Source organism: Rousettus aegyptiacus, unplaced genomic scaffold (genome assembly GCF_014176215.1).
Source record: "Rousettus aegyptiacus isolate mRouAeg1 unplaced genomic scaffold, mRouAeg1.p scaffold_m13_p_5, whole genome shotgun sequence".
NCBI classification, from domain to species: domain Eukaryota; kingdom Metazoa; phylum Chordata; class Mammalia; order Chiroptera; family Pteropodidae; genus Rousettus; species Rousettus aegyptiacus.
The window spans coordinates 113,653,469-113,669,298 of record NW_023416308.1 but is presented as its reverse complement, the minus strand read 5'-3'; the positions used below and the strand labels follow the sequence as shown (position 1 = coordinate 113,669,298).

General features: G+C 57.4%; 1 protein-coding gene and 1 pseudogene across 2 annotated transcripts; both read right to left on the bottom strand.

Moving 5' to 3' along the window:
- Positions 1–2,807: 2,807 nt before the first annotated feature.
- LOC107497321 (membrane-spanning 4-domains subfamily A member 15) lies at positions 2,808–9,136 on the bottom strand. Of its 2 annotated transcripts, XM_016118998.2 has the most exons (6): positions 8,885–9,136; positions 6,853–6,975; positions 5,303–5,359; positions 4,461–4,553; positions 3,977–4,090; positions 2,874–2,990 (listed from the first exon to the last, which is right to left on the bottom strand). In XM_016118998.2, exons 1-6 carry the CDS (start codon positions 9,107–9,109, stop codon positions 2,874–2,876), a joined length of 729 nt encoding a protein of 242 aa, XP_015974484.2. In that variant the 5' UTR covers positions 9,110–9,136. The 2 variants fall into 2 exon arrangements, with proteins under 2 accessions (XP_015974483.2, XP_015974484.2); XM_016118997.2 differs by lacking the exon at positions 6,853–6,975 and having other exon boundaries at positions 2,808–2,990; positions 8,885–9,135.
- A 239-nt stretch (positions 9,137–9,375) lies between these two features.
- Positions 9,376–9,494, bottom strand: LOC118603107 (annotated as a pseudogene).
- Positions 9,495–15,830: the final 6,336 nt, after the last annotated feature.

Here is a 15,830-nt window from a genome sequence, read left to right as displayed (position 1 = left end):
GAATATTTTTCTAATTTTTTAGAAAATTGTTTTCGTCTTTAAATTTAGGTCTATGACTCATCTTGAATTAAATTTTATGATGGTATAATGTAGGAATTAAAGTTTTTTTCTATCCCAATATCCAATTGCTCAAACACCAGTTATTGAAAAGAACGGCTTCTGTCCTCTGAATTGCAAGGGAGCCTTTGTCGCAAATCGGATGAACTGTCTATGTGAGGGGCTGTCTGTGGGTTCTCTGTTCCATTGATTTTAATGTCTGTTTGGGCACTAACACTATGTTGTCTTGGTTATTATTGCTTTATAGTAAGTTTTGAAATCTGGTAGTTTAAATCCTCCAACTTTGATTTTCTTTAAGGTTTTCTTGGGATATTTTAGATCCTTTGAATGTCCATATGAATTTTAGAATTAGCTTCCCTGCAAATAAATGGTTGGGATTTTGAATGGGATTCTTTTGAATTCATTGATAAATTTTGGAGACAGATGGCATTTAACAAAATTTTGAGCTTTCCAATCCATGAACATTGTATATCTCTTTATTTATTTCGATCCTGTGAATGTCTCTCAGTAACGTTTTGTAATTTTCAGGATTTGTCTTCGTGGTAATTACTTCTCCAGCTCGTGGTAATTACTTTCTCTCAGTGGTAGGAAGCTTAATTTTGCCAAATGCGGATAACCGAGTCACTTCCTGTGACTTCTAATCCACAAGCTCTGATCTGTCCTTGCCGGTCTCCTACTGGCGGCCACTGTCTCCACTCTCACTTGTTATAAAGCTGCCGAATCGTACAGTCCACACTGCACATGGGGCCTCAGCCTTTTGCGCTCCCCTCTTGGAGGAGCAGCGAGCTTTCTGGTGCTTTTGCTTATGTTCACGTGGGAATGTAGGACTCTGTGTCACGCCACCAGGCACGGCCCTCAGCCCTCTCGGCTCCGCGTTCCGGTTCCCTGCTGTCTGGACTTGGGACACCAAGGGCCTTGTGGTCTCCTCAGGTTACAGCCTGGGATGCGAAACTCTGTAATTCCTCTTATTCGATCTGTGGTTTTGGCCCCCACAGCTCCCGAGGGACTCAGTCAACAGGGGACAGACATAACCCCAGCTTGAGGCTAAGCCCTCATTTCCTCCTTGTTCTCCCTCCCCGCTCCCTCTCTCCAAACTTCTCCCCTCTGTTCAAAATGTCTCTGATCTATGAGAAAAACCAGTCTTACATCTGCAAACACATTTTCCCGGACTCCATGCTTTGCCGTCTTAAAAGCTCGGCTCTTAAGTCCTCAAGTCTCCTCTCTTGATTTTGAAAGCCAAAGCTTGTCATAATGCCCACCCCAATTCTGCACTGGCATGAACATGACCCTGGGGGTGAGCACCTCCTTAATGAGGCCTCGTTTGCCCCACCCTCATCCCAGCTCTGTGGCCAATTGGCGCTTAGTTACCTAGCTGACTACCCCTCCTTTGGGAAGACCTTACAGAAGAGGCATCATTAAAATAGGACTTTGAAAGAGGAGCAGGAGTTTGTTAGGTGAAGAAGCTGGGGGGCTGAGGAACGCAGCCCCACCCATATTTGCGATGAAGAAATAGGGGAGGGAGGGGAAGGGGTTGATAGAAGCACTTGTGTTTGGACTGCGGAGCCATGTGGTCAGACCATGGACTCGGATCTCAGCTGGAGCTGGGTTCAGATCCCAGCATTGTCTCTTACTAGCTTGGTGGCCCCAGGCACTTGATTTAACCTTTTTAAGCTCCCATGTCCTCAGCCGTAGAGTGGGGATATGCATGCCTGGTCCAGGTGAGGACAGAACAGGTGTAAGGATCATATCACTCAGAGCTCAGGACCCAGAGATTTTTTTTTTTTTTTTTTTTTTTTTACTCTGACAGTGGGACAGTTACCCAGAAATATGGAACAAACCTTAGAAGCTCCTGAGGTAAAAAAGAAAAAGTCATTGCAATGAGACCAGCTCAAAAGGTAAGCCACACTGTTTATTTCCCTCTGTAGTGTAGACGAGATGAGCCAGCCACCAGGGATTCTGACACCAGGTAGAGGTGTCATCCTAGCCCCAGACCCAGCCCAGCCCAGCTCATGCTAACCTTTAGGGACGGCCTTGCTTCTCAGGCTTGGGGGAGGAGGAGAAGGTACTGAAAGGCACAGGGAGGTCCTGAGCCCCCTGGGGAGGGGCCCCCATCCCTGTGCACTCGTAGATGCTGACAGAGTGCAGTGGGCCGGCTTCGGCCCTCCCTGCAAGCTGTCCGGCCCTAGGAGGTGGGCAGGGCTGGCGTTAACACCCACTCCATCTCACAGACAAGGAGAGGAGCTTTTCTGTAGCAGTCGGGGGGGACAGGGCCTGACTTAGACCAGGAGTTGAGGGAGCCTGGGGAGCTGGGAGGGCCTTATACATCATCGGGGGCAAATTTTTTTTTTTTTCCCCAGGAAAACAGGCTTAATGACATGGCAGGAGATTTCAAAGACAGAACTGGTCCTGGGGCCTGGAGACCTGGAGGTCAGGCCACTGCCAGCTGTGTGGCCTCAGCAGCTGGGCTCAGTACTCCCTTCTGGAGGATTCTGGGCTCTCTGAAAGTAAGGACCTCCCCCAGGCGCTAGGGCCAAGGCAGCCCCCCAACCTGTCTCCCACTGAGGCAGAGAGAAGTACACATCACAGGGGAGCATTTCTGGAGGGTGACAGGCAGGGAGCTGGACATCAACTAGCTCTTCTAGGAAAGAAACCACTGTGGGAAACGTTTGGACATACATGCCCAGGGAAGACCACTCACTCAGGTGCCACATCTTTGAGGATTGGCGGAAATTGGGGGGGAGGGGGATGGGGGTGGGAGTGGGGAGAGGCTGGGCCCAGAGGGGAAAGGCTGGACTCCGACAGGCAGGAGTGACCATCTACTCGGACGACTCCTTGGGCACATATGCCACATTGTCATAGGCAGGGGGCGGAGAGGCCGCGGGGCTGGGGATGTTGAAGTCTGTGCTGAAGGCGCTTGGCAGGAAAATCACAGGCTGCAAAGCAAAAGAAAACTCCGTGACAGTCCCCGGGGCGCCCTCCCCGCAGGGAGGTGTCGCAATAGTGTCCCCTGGTGGGCATTCTGAGAATAGCGCCCTAGGAATGAATTCCGTCGAGTCCGAACCGGCCGACTCAGGGCTGTCATTCGTTCAACTCATATTTCAAAAAATATTTACTGGGGCCAACTATGACCCAGGCGTTGGGAGTACAGAGTTAACAAAACAGAGGGAAAGTGTCATTTCTCGAGAAGCTAAAGTTCTTTCGGGTCGGCCCTGCGCTGATCCAAGTTTTCGTTCCATAGCCCTGGGCTCCCGGCCGCCTCCCCGCCTCCAGCCCGCACCCCTCTGCCCCCTCCACCCGCCTGCATCGGACAAACACTCTTGATCGATTTCCCTGAGCCCTGCCCTGCTCACCCTCCCCTTTGAGTATATCCGTCTCCGCTCTAAGACTTTCAACAGCTTCACCTCTCATTTTGCACCCCTCCCCCCCTCCCCCCCCCAGTTCTCCCGCCTGCATTTTCCTGCTCGGAGCAGCCTTTCTCCTCCAACCAATTCCCCATCCCCTTCCCATCTTCACCGATCTCCAGTGTTTGGGAAACTAAACTCAATTTCCGCCTGAGTCAGGCTGCCCTTTCTCATGCTCCCTGTCTCCTTCACGGGCCGTGTGACCTTCCGGAGGGCCCTAGTCATCTGAGTGCAGAACTCCACCTGGCCCCCTGCGCGCCGGAGCCTGCCATGCTCTGCATCAAGGCTTACAGAGCAGCGGGTCCGTTGGTGCTGGCGCCCCCTTGTGGCCATAAGGAAAATAGTCCCATCTTCCAGCAAAGACTTTCGGGTCCTCTGAGATTTGTAAGAGTGAGCTGCTCATTGCAGCGCAGTCCCTCCAGATTCCTCCCCAGAAGGAAGCGGGGAGGGGCTGGCAGCCGCGACCCTCCGCAGCCACAGCCTTCCTCAAAGGCCCAGGCTGGGGTGGAAGTACTCACTGCGTTGGCTTGGGCGCGGGTCGCTTGGCACCCAAAGTGGGTGACAATGACTGCGATGAAGAACTCCAGGATGGTGAAGATGGTAAGCACAGCCAGGTAGCCCCTGCCCACGTCCTGGGGACCAAAACTCACAGTTAAGGCAAGCTGGGAATTCTAGAATAAAAGAGGAAAGGGGACCCAGATCGAGAATAAGCTGCCCCTGGTCACATAGCCAGTTGGTGGCAGAACGGGACCTGCTGCCCGTCCTGTGCCCTCCCCTCGCTGTATCAGGCTGCCTCCCCATTCCCAACGTGCTCATGCTTGGTGCAGGGTCATGGGGTCAATATAGGTCAGTATACTGATGGGGCCTATTGAGCCCTGCAGGCCCTGCCAGCGCCCAGGGCCCTGGCCCCCTGGTGCTGCGAACTCTCGCCTGCCCCAGCCCCTGGGTTTGCATCTGGGGTCCTCCATGCGTCCCCACTGCCGGGGGCACCCGACGACACACCCAGCTAGTGACGCCAAAATCCATGAGCAGAATGGCCGTCCCGGCAAAGGCCGCCATGGCACTGAGGATGTTTGTCCCCAGGCTGCTCCTCACCTGGACGAGGGAGAGACAGGAGGGGGTGGGGAGCAGGGGGAAGAGATGAGGAGGAGGAGGGAGGGCAGGAGGCAACAGCTGTCCTGGTCTCAAGCCTCCCGCACCCCACCCTCCCACAGCCAGGGGGCAGTGGCCCCGATGACCGGAGTTCTGGTTGACCCCTCTCCTTTCCTCTTATGCTACCCCTGGCCCAGCTCTGCAGTCTCCTGTCCCAAGCCTGGATTGCCTCCCCGTCGCCCGCGGAACGCATCAGAGGCTTCCACTGCGATCTGGACCTAGCACTTCTCGCCATCCGATTTCTTCCCACTTCCCTTCCCAGACCTGGGCCCCGGTCCAGTGGAACCGCGCACGGCACGATTTCCTCGGCAGCCCTGCTCACGGCCCCTGTTGCAGGCTCATGCTTTTCCTTCAGCGTTTCTCCATCCTTCCCGCTCACCAGGGCCCAGCGTAAGCGCCGCCTCCTCCAGGAGGGCTTCCCGCATCTTCCTGTTCTCTGAATGACCGTGAGCGCTTCGCCTGCAGACCCTCACCCCCTGCCCTGTTGTGTATTTTGCAGGCGTGTCTCGGCTCGTCCTCTCCTGTGCATAAGGCTGTCTGGGCTGTCTGGGTGCTGGTCTGCTCCTGGCATTCAGCAGCCCCCCAGGGAATGCTTGTTGAAGGAGCTGAATGAGTGAGTAAATTTGGGGTCCTAGTGGAGTGGAATCCTGCCATCGCCCCACTCTGTCCCTGGGTCCCCTGATCAGACTTACCAGGCAGCTAGTGTGGTTCTTCTCGGCTGCCACTGAGAGGGACCCAGAGATGATGAACTGTGTGGGGAGAGGGAGCCTGGTGAGGCTTTGGCCAGACACCGGGCAGGACGCACTGTGCCTGGGCTATATCGAGGCCACGAGGCCACAGGTACTACGGAGAGGGCAGCAGCCTCTAGGTGGCCACCTTCTCTGCCTCCTGGCCAGACACCTTGGGACCTCTCTGTAAAGGTGTCTCCCGGTTACTGGATAGGGGCCCCTGTCCAGCTGGAGTTTGCAAGATGGTTCTCATCGACATCATAGCATCAGGCACCGTTCCTGCAAACATTCACTCGTCAGACATGTACTGAGCAGCGGGTCTGTGCCAGGAGCATAAAACAGAGTTGCGTGAGACCGGACAAGGTCCCCGCTCTCGTGGGGCTTCTCTTTTAATTGGGGGAGACTGACACTTAGCAAAATAAACCATCGAGAGGTAGGTATGGGTGGTAGTGACAGGAGCTGTCATGAAAGAAATCCCTGGGGGCTACTTGAGGCTGCGTGGTCAGGGAAGGACTCTCTGAGCTAAAATGCAAACGAGAGGACCAGGAAGGTGCCACTATAGCTGTCCGGGGGGTGTGGACCGGGGTGGTGGCAGCGGAGGTGGGGATACGTGGACAATTCCAGGCTCTGCTTGGGAGGGCGAGCTGTCGGGACCTGCTGGCGGGTGGACAGGGAGTGGGAAAACAGGAGAGTCAGGATGACTTGGAAGGTTCTAGCAACTGGACGGATGGAGGTGCCATTTGCTGAGATGAGGAGATTGGAGGGGGGAATAGGGTTGGAAACGGGGTGGGACTCAAGAGATTGATTTTCACTCATCGCCTCTTCAGCATCAAAGGACGTGTCAGGATGGGAGTAGGGACAGAACTAGGGACCTGGTTGTTGGATAAGAAAGTCGAGGCCTGAGACTGAGTGACTTGCCTAAGGGACTTGGTGGGAACACCCAGGGGGCCTGTGATTCCAACTTCACTGTCCTGACCCCAAAGCTCCTGCAATCCCCAGGGGGCCGGGAGGCTCAGGTGCAAACGCTGAAGCGCTTTCTCCATGGGAGATTACGGACGCCCCAGCAGGGGAGGGGGTGCAGGCTGGCGGGGGTACAAGCAGAGAAATGGGCTCAGGGGCTTCCAATTGGTCAGGCCGGAGTCCCGGGGAAGGAGCTAATGATGGGCTGGGCCCCACCACAGGGAGCTGGCGGGTTTCTGCAGGCCAGGGTTTGGTTGTGGGGTGTGAGGCTTAGGATCCAGGTAACACAGGTGATCAGTGTCCTCCTCCCCTCCCCCAGCCCCTTCATCCCATCCTTTTTGGGAAATTTCTCTATGCCAGGCTCTTCGCTGGGAGCTTTGCATACATAGAAGTGGGCTCTGGCTCAGGTTTAGGGTTAGGGTCTGCAGTTAGGAGGTAGGTGTAGGTTCAGGCCCCCACCTAGGGGCGCCTGGCCCCAGGAGAATGTGGGGGGGGCGCAGGGCCAGGGGGACAGGTGAACCTGGGCAGGGTCCCCCAGACGGCCCCGCACTCACGCAGGCTCCTCCCCAGAAGGGGACGCCGCCTTCGATGAAGAGCATCCCCACGTGGCCGCGGCGGACGGCGAGCAGCACGCTGCCGAAGCCCAGGTGGATGAGGCCGATGAGGATCTGGACGGTCTGCGGGGAGCGGGCGGCGGCTCAGCCGGGCTCCACACCGCCCCCTGCCGGCCGCGGAGGGCAGCGCGCAGAGCCCCGTGCTCGCGCGGCCCTCTGCTAGCAACGCAGACATACACACCCCGATTCTGTTATTTTGGGGAGATAACATTATGACAACCACCAACGACAGCTTTACGAGGTCCCCCACAGCCTGCGGGACCCAGCTGCCTGTTCCACGTCCCTACGGGTTTACGTCCTGGTTTGCGGTCTCTCAAGCATGGCTCTGCTGGGCCGCTCCTTGGTTTTCTCCTGCCTGCATTTCAGCGGCACCGCGTTCCCTGCACCGAACGCCTCAGCCCTTCCTTCCTCAGCCCGCTAACGCCTGCTCTGAACATCTCCTTGAGCATCTTTCTCATTTCAGTATCTATCGTTGCTCTATCCAGACGTGAGGCAGAGCTGACCCTACCCGGCTGAAATCTGGACTTTAAAAAAAATTTTTTTTTTTAAGAGGTGGCCTTAAAAAAAGAGGTCTCATTCCCAGAAGAAGTAGGATGGTTTTTCCAAAGATGGGGACGTGTGGGCTTCTGGTTGAGTCCCACCCTATTTCTTTCTAAGTGATTTCCCGTAAGGATTGGATTCTAGAACTGAGTGGAAGAAGACATTGGCGTTTCCCAAATTCAGCCTCTGCCTAATCCAGCAGCCCTTTCCAGGCCTCGACTTCTAAACAGACACCCTCAGTGACCAGGGGCTCACCACCACCCAAACCAGCGTGGTCCTCGTGTGGGCAGCTCTGGCTAGTGACTAGCTAGAATCGTATTCCTGAGGTCACGTGGAAAACAGACGTCTTTCCAACGTAGGATCCTGAATTCCAGCACGTCCGTCCGAGGCAGAGCTCTTGGATGCTACGGAGGTGGTGGGGGGAGGGGGAGTGGGCGGTTGAAAGTAGAGCTTGGCAGTCAGGTCATCCCAGGGCGCAGGATGCCAATGACCAGCCGTGTGGCCTTGGGCCAGGGACCTAGCCTTGGCGAGCCTCGGTCTCCTAATCTGTCCTATGATCCCTGTCTCACAAGGCGGTGATGAGAATCTGAGAAGGCAATGCCTGCGAACTCCTTGGCATAGTGCAGGCACCTCTCGGGGGCACTCAGTGAACAAGAGCTAGCGTCCTCACGATCATCGCCATCGTCGTCATCACCACGACCATGGCTTCAGCGGTATTTTCTTCATTTTCTTCCACTTGGAGCAGTTGAGGCCAAGGGACAGATCGAAGACACTATATATGTAGGTGTAGATGAAAATATGTATCTATCCATCTACCTGTCTAGCTACCTACTGTCTGTTATTTTATTCCCTCCCAGAGACCAATATCTCAAGGCCACCGGAGATCGGAAAAGGTCTTCGAGGCCATCTTCCGCGGCGATCAGCCTGGTGGGGAGCTGGCCCTCGCCCCCCACCTCAGCTTCGTCTCCTCTCGCGCCCTCGCTCATTATATTCCAGCCACGCCGACCTTGGATTTCGTCCTTGAACGAGCCACACTCTTTCTCACTTTAGGGCCTTTGGACTTGTTCCCTCTACCGGGGAGCCCTTGTCCCCAGATCTTCCCCCGGCTGGCGGCTGGCGGCAGCCCAGCAGCTAGGTTTTACCATAAGCGTCATCTCCGCAGAGAGACCTCTCCGGCTGCTCTCGCTAGTGTCTGCCCTCCCCCACCCATCATTTTTACCCCATTACCCAATCTTAGTCAAAATTAGTGTACTGGTTTACGCTCTGTGAACTCCACTGGAGAAAGGTCTTTGTCTGGTCCCCAGCTGAATCTTTCAGACCTCATTGAGTATTTACAGGCCTTCTGCCGCCTCTCCAAGGCATGCGCGGGGAGGCTCCCTCCTGGCCCAGCGCCTCCGCCTCCGCCTCCGCCCTCTGGAGAGGCCGTTCTTACCCCTAAAGCTTTGGGCTCCCCAGTCAGGAATGTCTCCACCGGCCGCAGGTCGGGCGCCTGGGTGGCCCTTGGCGTCTGCGCCCCTAGCGGTGGGTCCTCAAACTGCATGATCCCGGGAGGTTGGCACATGGAGGTGGGCAGAATGGCCGGAGGAGGGCGGAGGCCACCGGCGTTGCTGGGCGGGATGACGACGAATACGCCATTGCTGGCGGGAGCTGCGGACATGGTGCTCAGAGACCCTGGGAGACAAAGGCTGGGGAGACAGTGACAGCGACGATGCTTACCCATTTGCAGAAGCCCGTTGAGTTCATGAAGAATATGCTACTTACCCCTGCTCACTGCAGCCCCCTGAGGGTGTACCCCAAATCTCTAATCGTCAAGGGAGGAGATTCACTGGGAGAAGGGAAGGGAGGTCCTAGGTCAAGGGCCTCTAGAGGAAGCAAGGCCAAGACTTGAATTCTAGAAGCCATGGTCTTTTTTGTTTGTTTTAGCGCCTACAGCACCTGGTCTTCCTTTATGGTCTCCCATCCAAACACTAACCAGGCCTGACCCTGCTTAGCTTCCGAGATCAGCTGAGATCCGGCTCCTTCAGAGTAGCATGGCGGTAGACTAGAACTCACAGTCTTAATCTCTGCTGTGTTACATGGAAAGAACCTTTAGAAGGAGCATGGATTTCAACCTTCTCCTTTCCCCAGAGAGGGCAAGCCACTTGCTCAAGAACACACAGCTTTTACGAGGCAGAGCTGACGCGGCCCTGGTCTCTCCATCTGTGAGGGGAACTCTCGCGCCATTTCCTGTCCCTCAGTCCTCGCTGTAAATAATCCCCTGGGTAATTTCCTGCTGTAGGAGGCTTTCCCTTTGGCCACCCAAGCAATCGCCATTAAAGTAGCTGAAATATGCATGCATTATGGATTATGGAAATGTATATGTGTCCCCCCCCCCCCCCCCCCCCCGCAAACACTGGGAAGACCACCCAGGTGTCAGGCGATGGCTTTCCTAGGAAACAGCAGAGTGATGAATCCGCCAGAGGACACATCCTTCTCACGGGCATTTATCGGTTCGGCACAAGGTTTTGGGAACAGAAGCCGGGGTTTGAATCCTGGTGCCCCTAGTTACTGGGAGGCGTGGGACGAGATGGACACCTCCCCGTGCCTCAGTGTCCTCCCCTGTAAAGTGGGGGTGCCACCTCCTAGGGTTCAGTGGGAATCAGATGGAAGCGACACACAAGCCCGATGGAAGCCCTCCAGGGCAGAGTGACCGTGAACAGGGGTCAGACGCAGAGTCCCCGCCTACGGAGGTGGAGGGGCCCAGATCTAGTCAGAAGAGCAAGAGAAGCTTGCAACTCAGTCCAGCAGACGATTATGGAGTATTTACACTGAGCGCAGGACTTAGGGGCTGGGAATACAAAAAAAACGAATTAAGACCGGATGTCCTGCCCTCACAGGGTGTCTCTGGCAAGGAGGGGCAGGTGGGTGGAGGAAGGGAGTCGGAGCCTGGCTGTGCCGCTCAGCTCAGGGCGGTCATCAGGGAGGCCAGGACCCGCCCTCGCACTCACCTCCCTCGCTCCCCGTTCCTTCGCTCTTCTCTTTCTCTCTCTCTCTCTCTCTCTTCATCTTATTTTCCTTCCCCACCCGTTGGCCATTTCCCTCCCTGCCAGACACACTGGGGATCAGTAAACAGTTGCTGAGGACTGTGCTCAAGATGGCCTGGCCCGAGAGTCCGAGAAAACGGGATGAGAGAGACAGATGACAGCGAGCAGGAGGGTCTGGGCCCAGGAGCGGCCACCTGCCCCCCGGTCTTTGCTTCTTGGGGTGCGACCAATGGACATCTAAGCCCTCATCCCATTGTCAGGGGCAGACGGGCACGGATTATTAACTGTGTGTGGGGACGAGGGATCAGGGGTTCAGAGAAGGTGAGGGCGTCTGCCGTGGTCACACGGCGCCTCGGAGGAAGAGCTGGGACAGGCCCTGGACTGCCGTCTCCCAGAACGAGTGCTGGCGTTATGGGATTCATCCGCTCCTGGGTTCGAATCCTGCCTTGGTCAGGGTGAAGGGCCAAGGCTCGTACTTGGCTCCTTGAGGTAATAATGGTTCTAAAGCGCTCACAGTTCACGGAGCGGTGACTGAAAAGCAAACGGAGACTGCAGGAGTCTGCCGACTGCCCGCTTCCTCAAGCAAAGAAACCGTCCACGGTCTCACCACCATCTCGAAGGGATATTTAACACAGAGAGGGAGGAAGGACGTCGCTTTAGAATAAAAGGACGAAACCTTTAGGTGGAACAAATTTACCTTGGTGAGGCCCTCACCATTTCGCCCAGAGGGTTGGTCTTTCACCGGGGACAGGCGAGGACAGTCCAAGGGCCGTGGCGGTTTGTGGTGTGTTTGGGAGCATTGTCTGGGGCCCGAAGGGCCTGCGCCATGGCTGGACTCCTCCTGGTGTCTTGAGGGGGCCTGAGCAGCCCCAGGAGGGGGCACTTGCGTCATTAACAGCCTCTCTCCTGGGCAGGTGGTAACAAACACACTAAAACCGAGACCTCACCCTCCTTAGGCGGAAACACCTATAAAAATAGCCTCTCCGCGGATGAGGCAGGTTGAGTGACGATCCTGGGCAAGAAAGTGTCACTTCGTTCTCGAGACTCGCCATCTCCTCTCCCAACACAGCCCCCTCCAGCAGCCACCGCCAGCATCTCTGCACCTCGGCCGGGGACCACCCACCCCTTTGCCTATTCCAGAGACCACCGGGCCCAGGGGCCCGGCCTTGTGTCACCAGAAAGAGAATTCCCTAATACCCTATCATCCGGGGACAATGCTACACACGAATGCATGTGCGCCAGCGACAGGCCGGTGGAAAAAAGGAACGCTCAGGGTCCCCAGCTTCCAGGAGCTTCTATAAGATAGCCACCAGGGGGGATGGCTGCCTCTGACAGAGACACGGCAGACACTCACGCATCCGCACCGGGGCATGTGATCAGTAGCCGGGCGGGCCGTGGTAGCTTCGTGCAGTTCATGCGGAGCGTTTCCTCACCACGGCCCTGTGACGTAGATGTCCTGCGGCCATGTGTTGCTGACCGGTAAACAGGGTCCGAAACAGCAGTGTGGTGGGTGGATTAGGCCGTGGGCCTTGACGTGGGGCGTATTTGCCAGAGGTGTTAAAATAGAAGTTTTAGCTGAGACCTGATCCTGGAGTGAGCTGTGCCACGGATGGCCCAGAGGGACTTGCAGAACTCAGGCGGCAGAAACGACTTTGACACCCTTCCCCACATGGTCGGAAGTGGACATGAGAGCAGATTTTGGAAGGGGACACACAGAGCCTGCGGGCTCCGTGCCTGTGGGGGAGGGGCTGCATCCCCGTTCACCTCCCGGCAAGACGGAGAGGCTGCCTTAGGAGATTTAAAGACATTGATATGCATCCTTTGCATCTTGGGGGAGGTGCGCACGAGAGAGACTCGCAGTGAGGGGGGGGGGGGCGTCTCTGCACATCCCATAAGACACCTCTGCAGAGAAGTCAGCTTAAACAACTGCCAGTCTCAGGGAGGCTGGCGACAGCTTACACGAGTAGCCGGCAGGCAAATGCACATTTCCGTCCCCCTCCTCCTCCTTCCTGTGGCCTTGGAGAGGGTGGAACTCGCAGGTAGCCCACCTGGGAGGGGGGAACGCTGCTGAGAAGGGAGGGGAGGCCCACCCAATCCCCTCCTCACCTGCCCTGTGCTGCACTGAGGACCGAGGGAGTCGGGGCCGTTTGCCTGGCCTGAGAGCATCCCGAAAAGCCACGGGACTGCCCAGTTTCATCCTGACACAGGCGCTGTGAGTTTTGAAAGGGAGAAAGCCCAGCCAGTGCCCAGCACAGGGCCAGGCACGCGGGAGGCATGCAGTGCCTTTTAGCTTCTCCTGTTAATGACCTCAGGAGGCAGGTACTAGTATTCTCATTTGAGGAAACTGAACTCAGACATGTTAAGCGAGGTGTATGATCTCAGGCCAGTCGTTCACTCTCCATGAGCCTCAGTTTCCCCATCCACAAGATGAGGCAGAGGCATGGTCACGGTGGGTCCCCGTGTCTGCCGTGTCTCTGTCAGAGGCAGCCATCCCCCCTGGTGGGTCCCCGAAATCACCCCCAGCAGCTCCCAGTTTCTCTAGAACTTAGGTGAGGTGAATGTGCTTTTCCTGGGAGTGCCTCTCCAGGGCCCTCCTGGGCAGGCAGAGACATGGTAGTCAGCCCACTGCATCCGGGAGAGAGGGCTCATAGCCTGTCACCTTGAAGATGAACAAGGTGACCCGCCCAGGGTCGCACGGTCAAGGTAAGGGATAGAGCTGGGATGCAAACCTAGATGCTCTGACTCCAACGGCTGCTTTTCCCTAGCTCCCTGTGGCCCCGCAGATCCAGGGGCCACACAGCTGGGACACCGGAGCTGCACCAGGTGACCTCTGCAAGTCCCCGGACGCTGACCCCACTGGCTTCCCTGGACTGATCTGAGGTCACCTGGTTCTTCGCTAACTCACGAACCTCACGGCCTCTGGCCGGGCAGAGCCCTTTCACGGGCCACCCAGAGTCGGAGGCTGAGCAGCCCCTGAGCAGCCAGGAGTGAGCATCCCTGGGCATCGTCTTCGTGGAGAAGCAGCCATGTTCATTTGCAGTTTGGGCATTGCGATGTGTTACCAGCTGGAGCAGGGAGGCTCTAAGGAGCATGGCTTGGATGACACACAGGGAACCACATCTGGGGGTGGGTGCAGGGTGGGGGAGCGCAGGGGTGGGGGGGGCTGCCCATCTGCACATCTGGGAGGCGGCAGCTTCGCTTAGTGGCTGAGGTCGTAGGCTTTGGGGTTAGCCTGGGAGGGATTCACCCCACCACTCTGCGAGCTTAACCACCTGCGTGACCTCTCTGGGCCTCAGTTTCCCCATCTGGCAAATGGGCGGCTGTGACGTTGGAGGGAGGAGGGTTGCTCCAGGCTTCCCAGGTCACAGCTTGCCTCTGCCCCCCCCCCCCCCCCCCGTGCATTGTCAACAAGGCAAGAATTTGCTCTTTCTATCAAAGTCTGACCCTGTGGCATTGGGCTGGTGGCCAGCCATCCAGGTTCCTCTAGTTCAGCCCTCCTAGGACTGCCTGGACCTGTACCACTAGCGTCGAGGGGATGCAGATTACGCAAACACATGGTGGGGGGTGGGGGGAGCAGGCCTCCCACGCCCACACCCATGAGGCTGGACCACGCCCACCACCTGGCCCTCCGCAGGGCTCCACTCAGCTCTGCTGCCCACCCCCCACCGAGGGCCTGGGGGTGCGGGGGTGGCACAGCCCCTCCCCCTCGCTGGGCTTCCGTTTCCCAACCTATAAATGAAGGGCGAGACAATAATGTCCCTGTGTCTGTTTGCAGCTCAGGATCCCTGGCAGGCCCTTCTCTTTTCCTCGGAGAGGGAGAGAGCGGGGTGCCTGTGTCTGGGTCGGAGTCACACCTGAGGGGGGGGGGCAGGGGGTGGAGAGGAAGACTCCATCTCCCCGGGGTGGGGGGAGAGGGTTAGGGTTCTGGGGTCTCTGCGGAATACCCGAGTCATCTCAGTGACTGGATGAGGAGACAGGGCAGGCGCCCCTCCTTCAGCACCCCGTCGCCCGTGCGCTGGGGCCCGGGGTCCTGGGCTGGCTTGTCCCTGTCTGTGGGCGGCCAGCTCTCTCCGTGCCCGGTGGGGGCAAGACCCTCGGGCCGTCCCCTCCTCTGGCCCGGTCTCTGCCTCTGCCCTTGTCCGCGACCGGACGCGCCCCGGCCCGCTGCCCCCCGTTCGGGCCCCGGGACTGGGCAGCCGGTCGGGCGGCGGGTACTCACCGGGCCGCCGCCGCTGTGCCCGCCGCTCGCTCCCCGCTGCCTCTGCTCTCCCGCGGCTGCCTCCCCTGAGTTCACACATATTCATGTGAAAGCCTTGCTGTTCGTGTGGGGCTTGGGGCTCCGCTCTGCTGTGAGCTGCTGCCTCTGGAAAGTTCTCAAGTCCCGCCCGGCTCGAAGGCCTCCAACCCCTCTGGTCCCACCGAGGGGCTGAGGAAGCCGCTGGTGCGATCGTTGGCCTCCAGCCAGGACCCCCGCATGAGAGGGTCTAGTTCCTGCCTTCAACCTACAGAATGGGAGACTGAGGCCCAGAGGGGCAAGTGGCCTGCCGGGGTCCCACTGTTAGTGTCAGAGCTGGGAGCGGCACCCACACGGGCCCACACCCTCACGGCGCTGAGGAAGGACAGAAACTCGGGGGCTAGTGAGGTGGGGGCAGGGAGCTGCCCGACTCCTCCACCCAAACTTGTCTGACATTAGATAAGAGGAGCCTGGTGTTAGAGGCAGGGGCAGAGTGAGTGTGTGCAGGTGTGAGCATGCGTGTGAGGGTGTGTCAGTGAGGACATGTGTGTGAGTGTGAACACATGTGAGCACGTGTGAGTGTGTGACTATGTATGTGACTGTATGCCAATGTGGGTGCATGAGGTGTGAACACGTGTTTGTGGATGTGCATGTGAGTGTGTCTGAGTGTGTGCATGTGCGAGTGTGAGTATGCATGTATGCACACAAAGCGGTATTCGCGTGGCATATGCACAGATAATTCGTGCATCAGTTTCTGGATTCAGTGTCTTACCAGAATAGCCCCTGAGGCCTGTGTGCAAAGGCAGGAAGGCGGCCCGCACCTGTGGGCTCAGGATGGTGGCGGGGGCTGCTCAGGAGCAGCCTGGGCGGGTCTCAGCTAAACCAGGGGTAGAACCGTGTGGCAAGCAGACTACGAAAATGACCCTAGCCCTGCCCCCCTCCATGTACCCACACCCACTGCAGCTAGAGCTGGAGTCCGTCCTTCCAAACTCTTGAAACTGGGCTGCCTCGGGACTTCCTCTGCCAACAGAATGTGGCGGAAGTGGCCATGTGCCAGTTCTGACCTGAGGCCTCCGGAGGCCTCTCCTGCTTCTGTCCAGCGCTTCCTGCAGTGAGGAAGT

Coding starts and splice junctions, on each gene's coding strand:
- LOC107497321 (XM_016118998.2), bottom strand. CDS start 9,109: ATGTCCGCAGCTCCCGCCAGCAATGGCGTATTCGTCGTCATCCCGCCC. Junction 5,360..6,852: donor CCTTCTGGGGAGGAGCCTGC/GTGAGTGCGGGG, acceptor CTCCCCACACAG/TTCATCATCTCTGGGTCCCT. Junction 4,091..4,460: donor ATTTTGGCGTCACTAGCTGG/GTGTGTCGTCGG, acceptor TTTGGTCCCCAG/GACGTGGGCAGGGGCTACCT.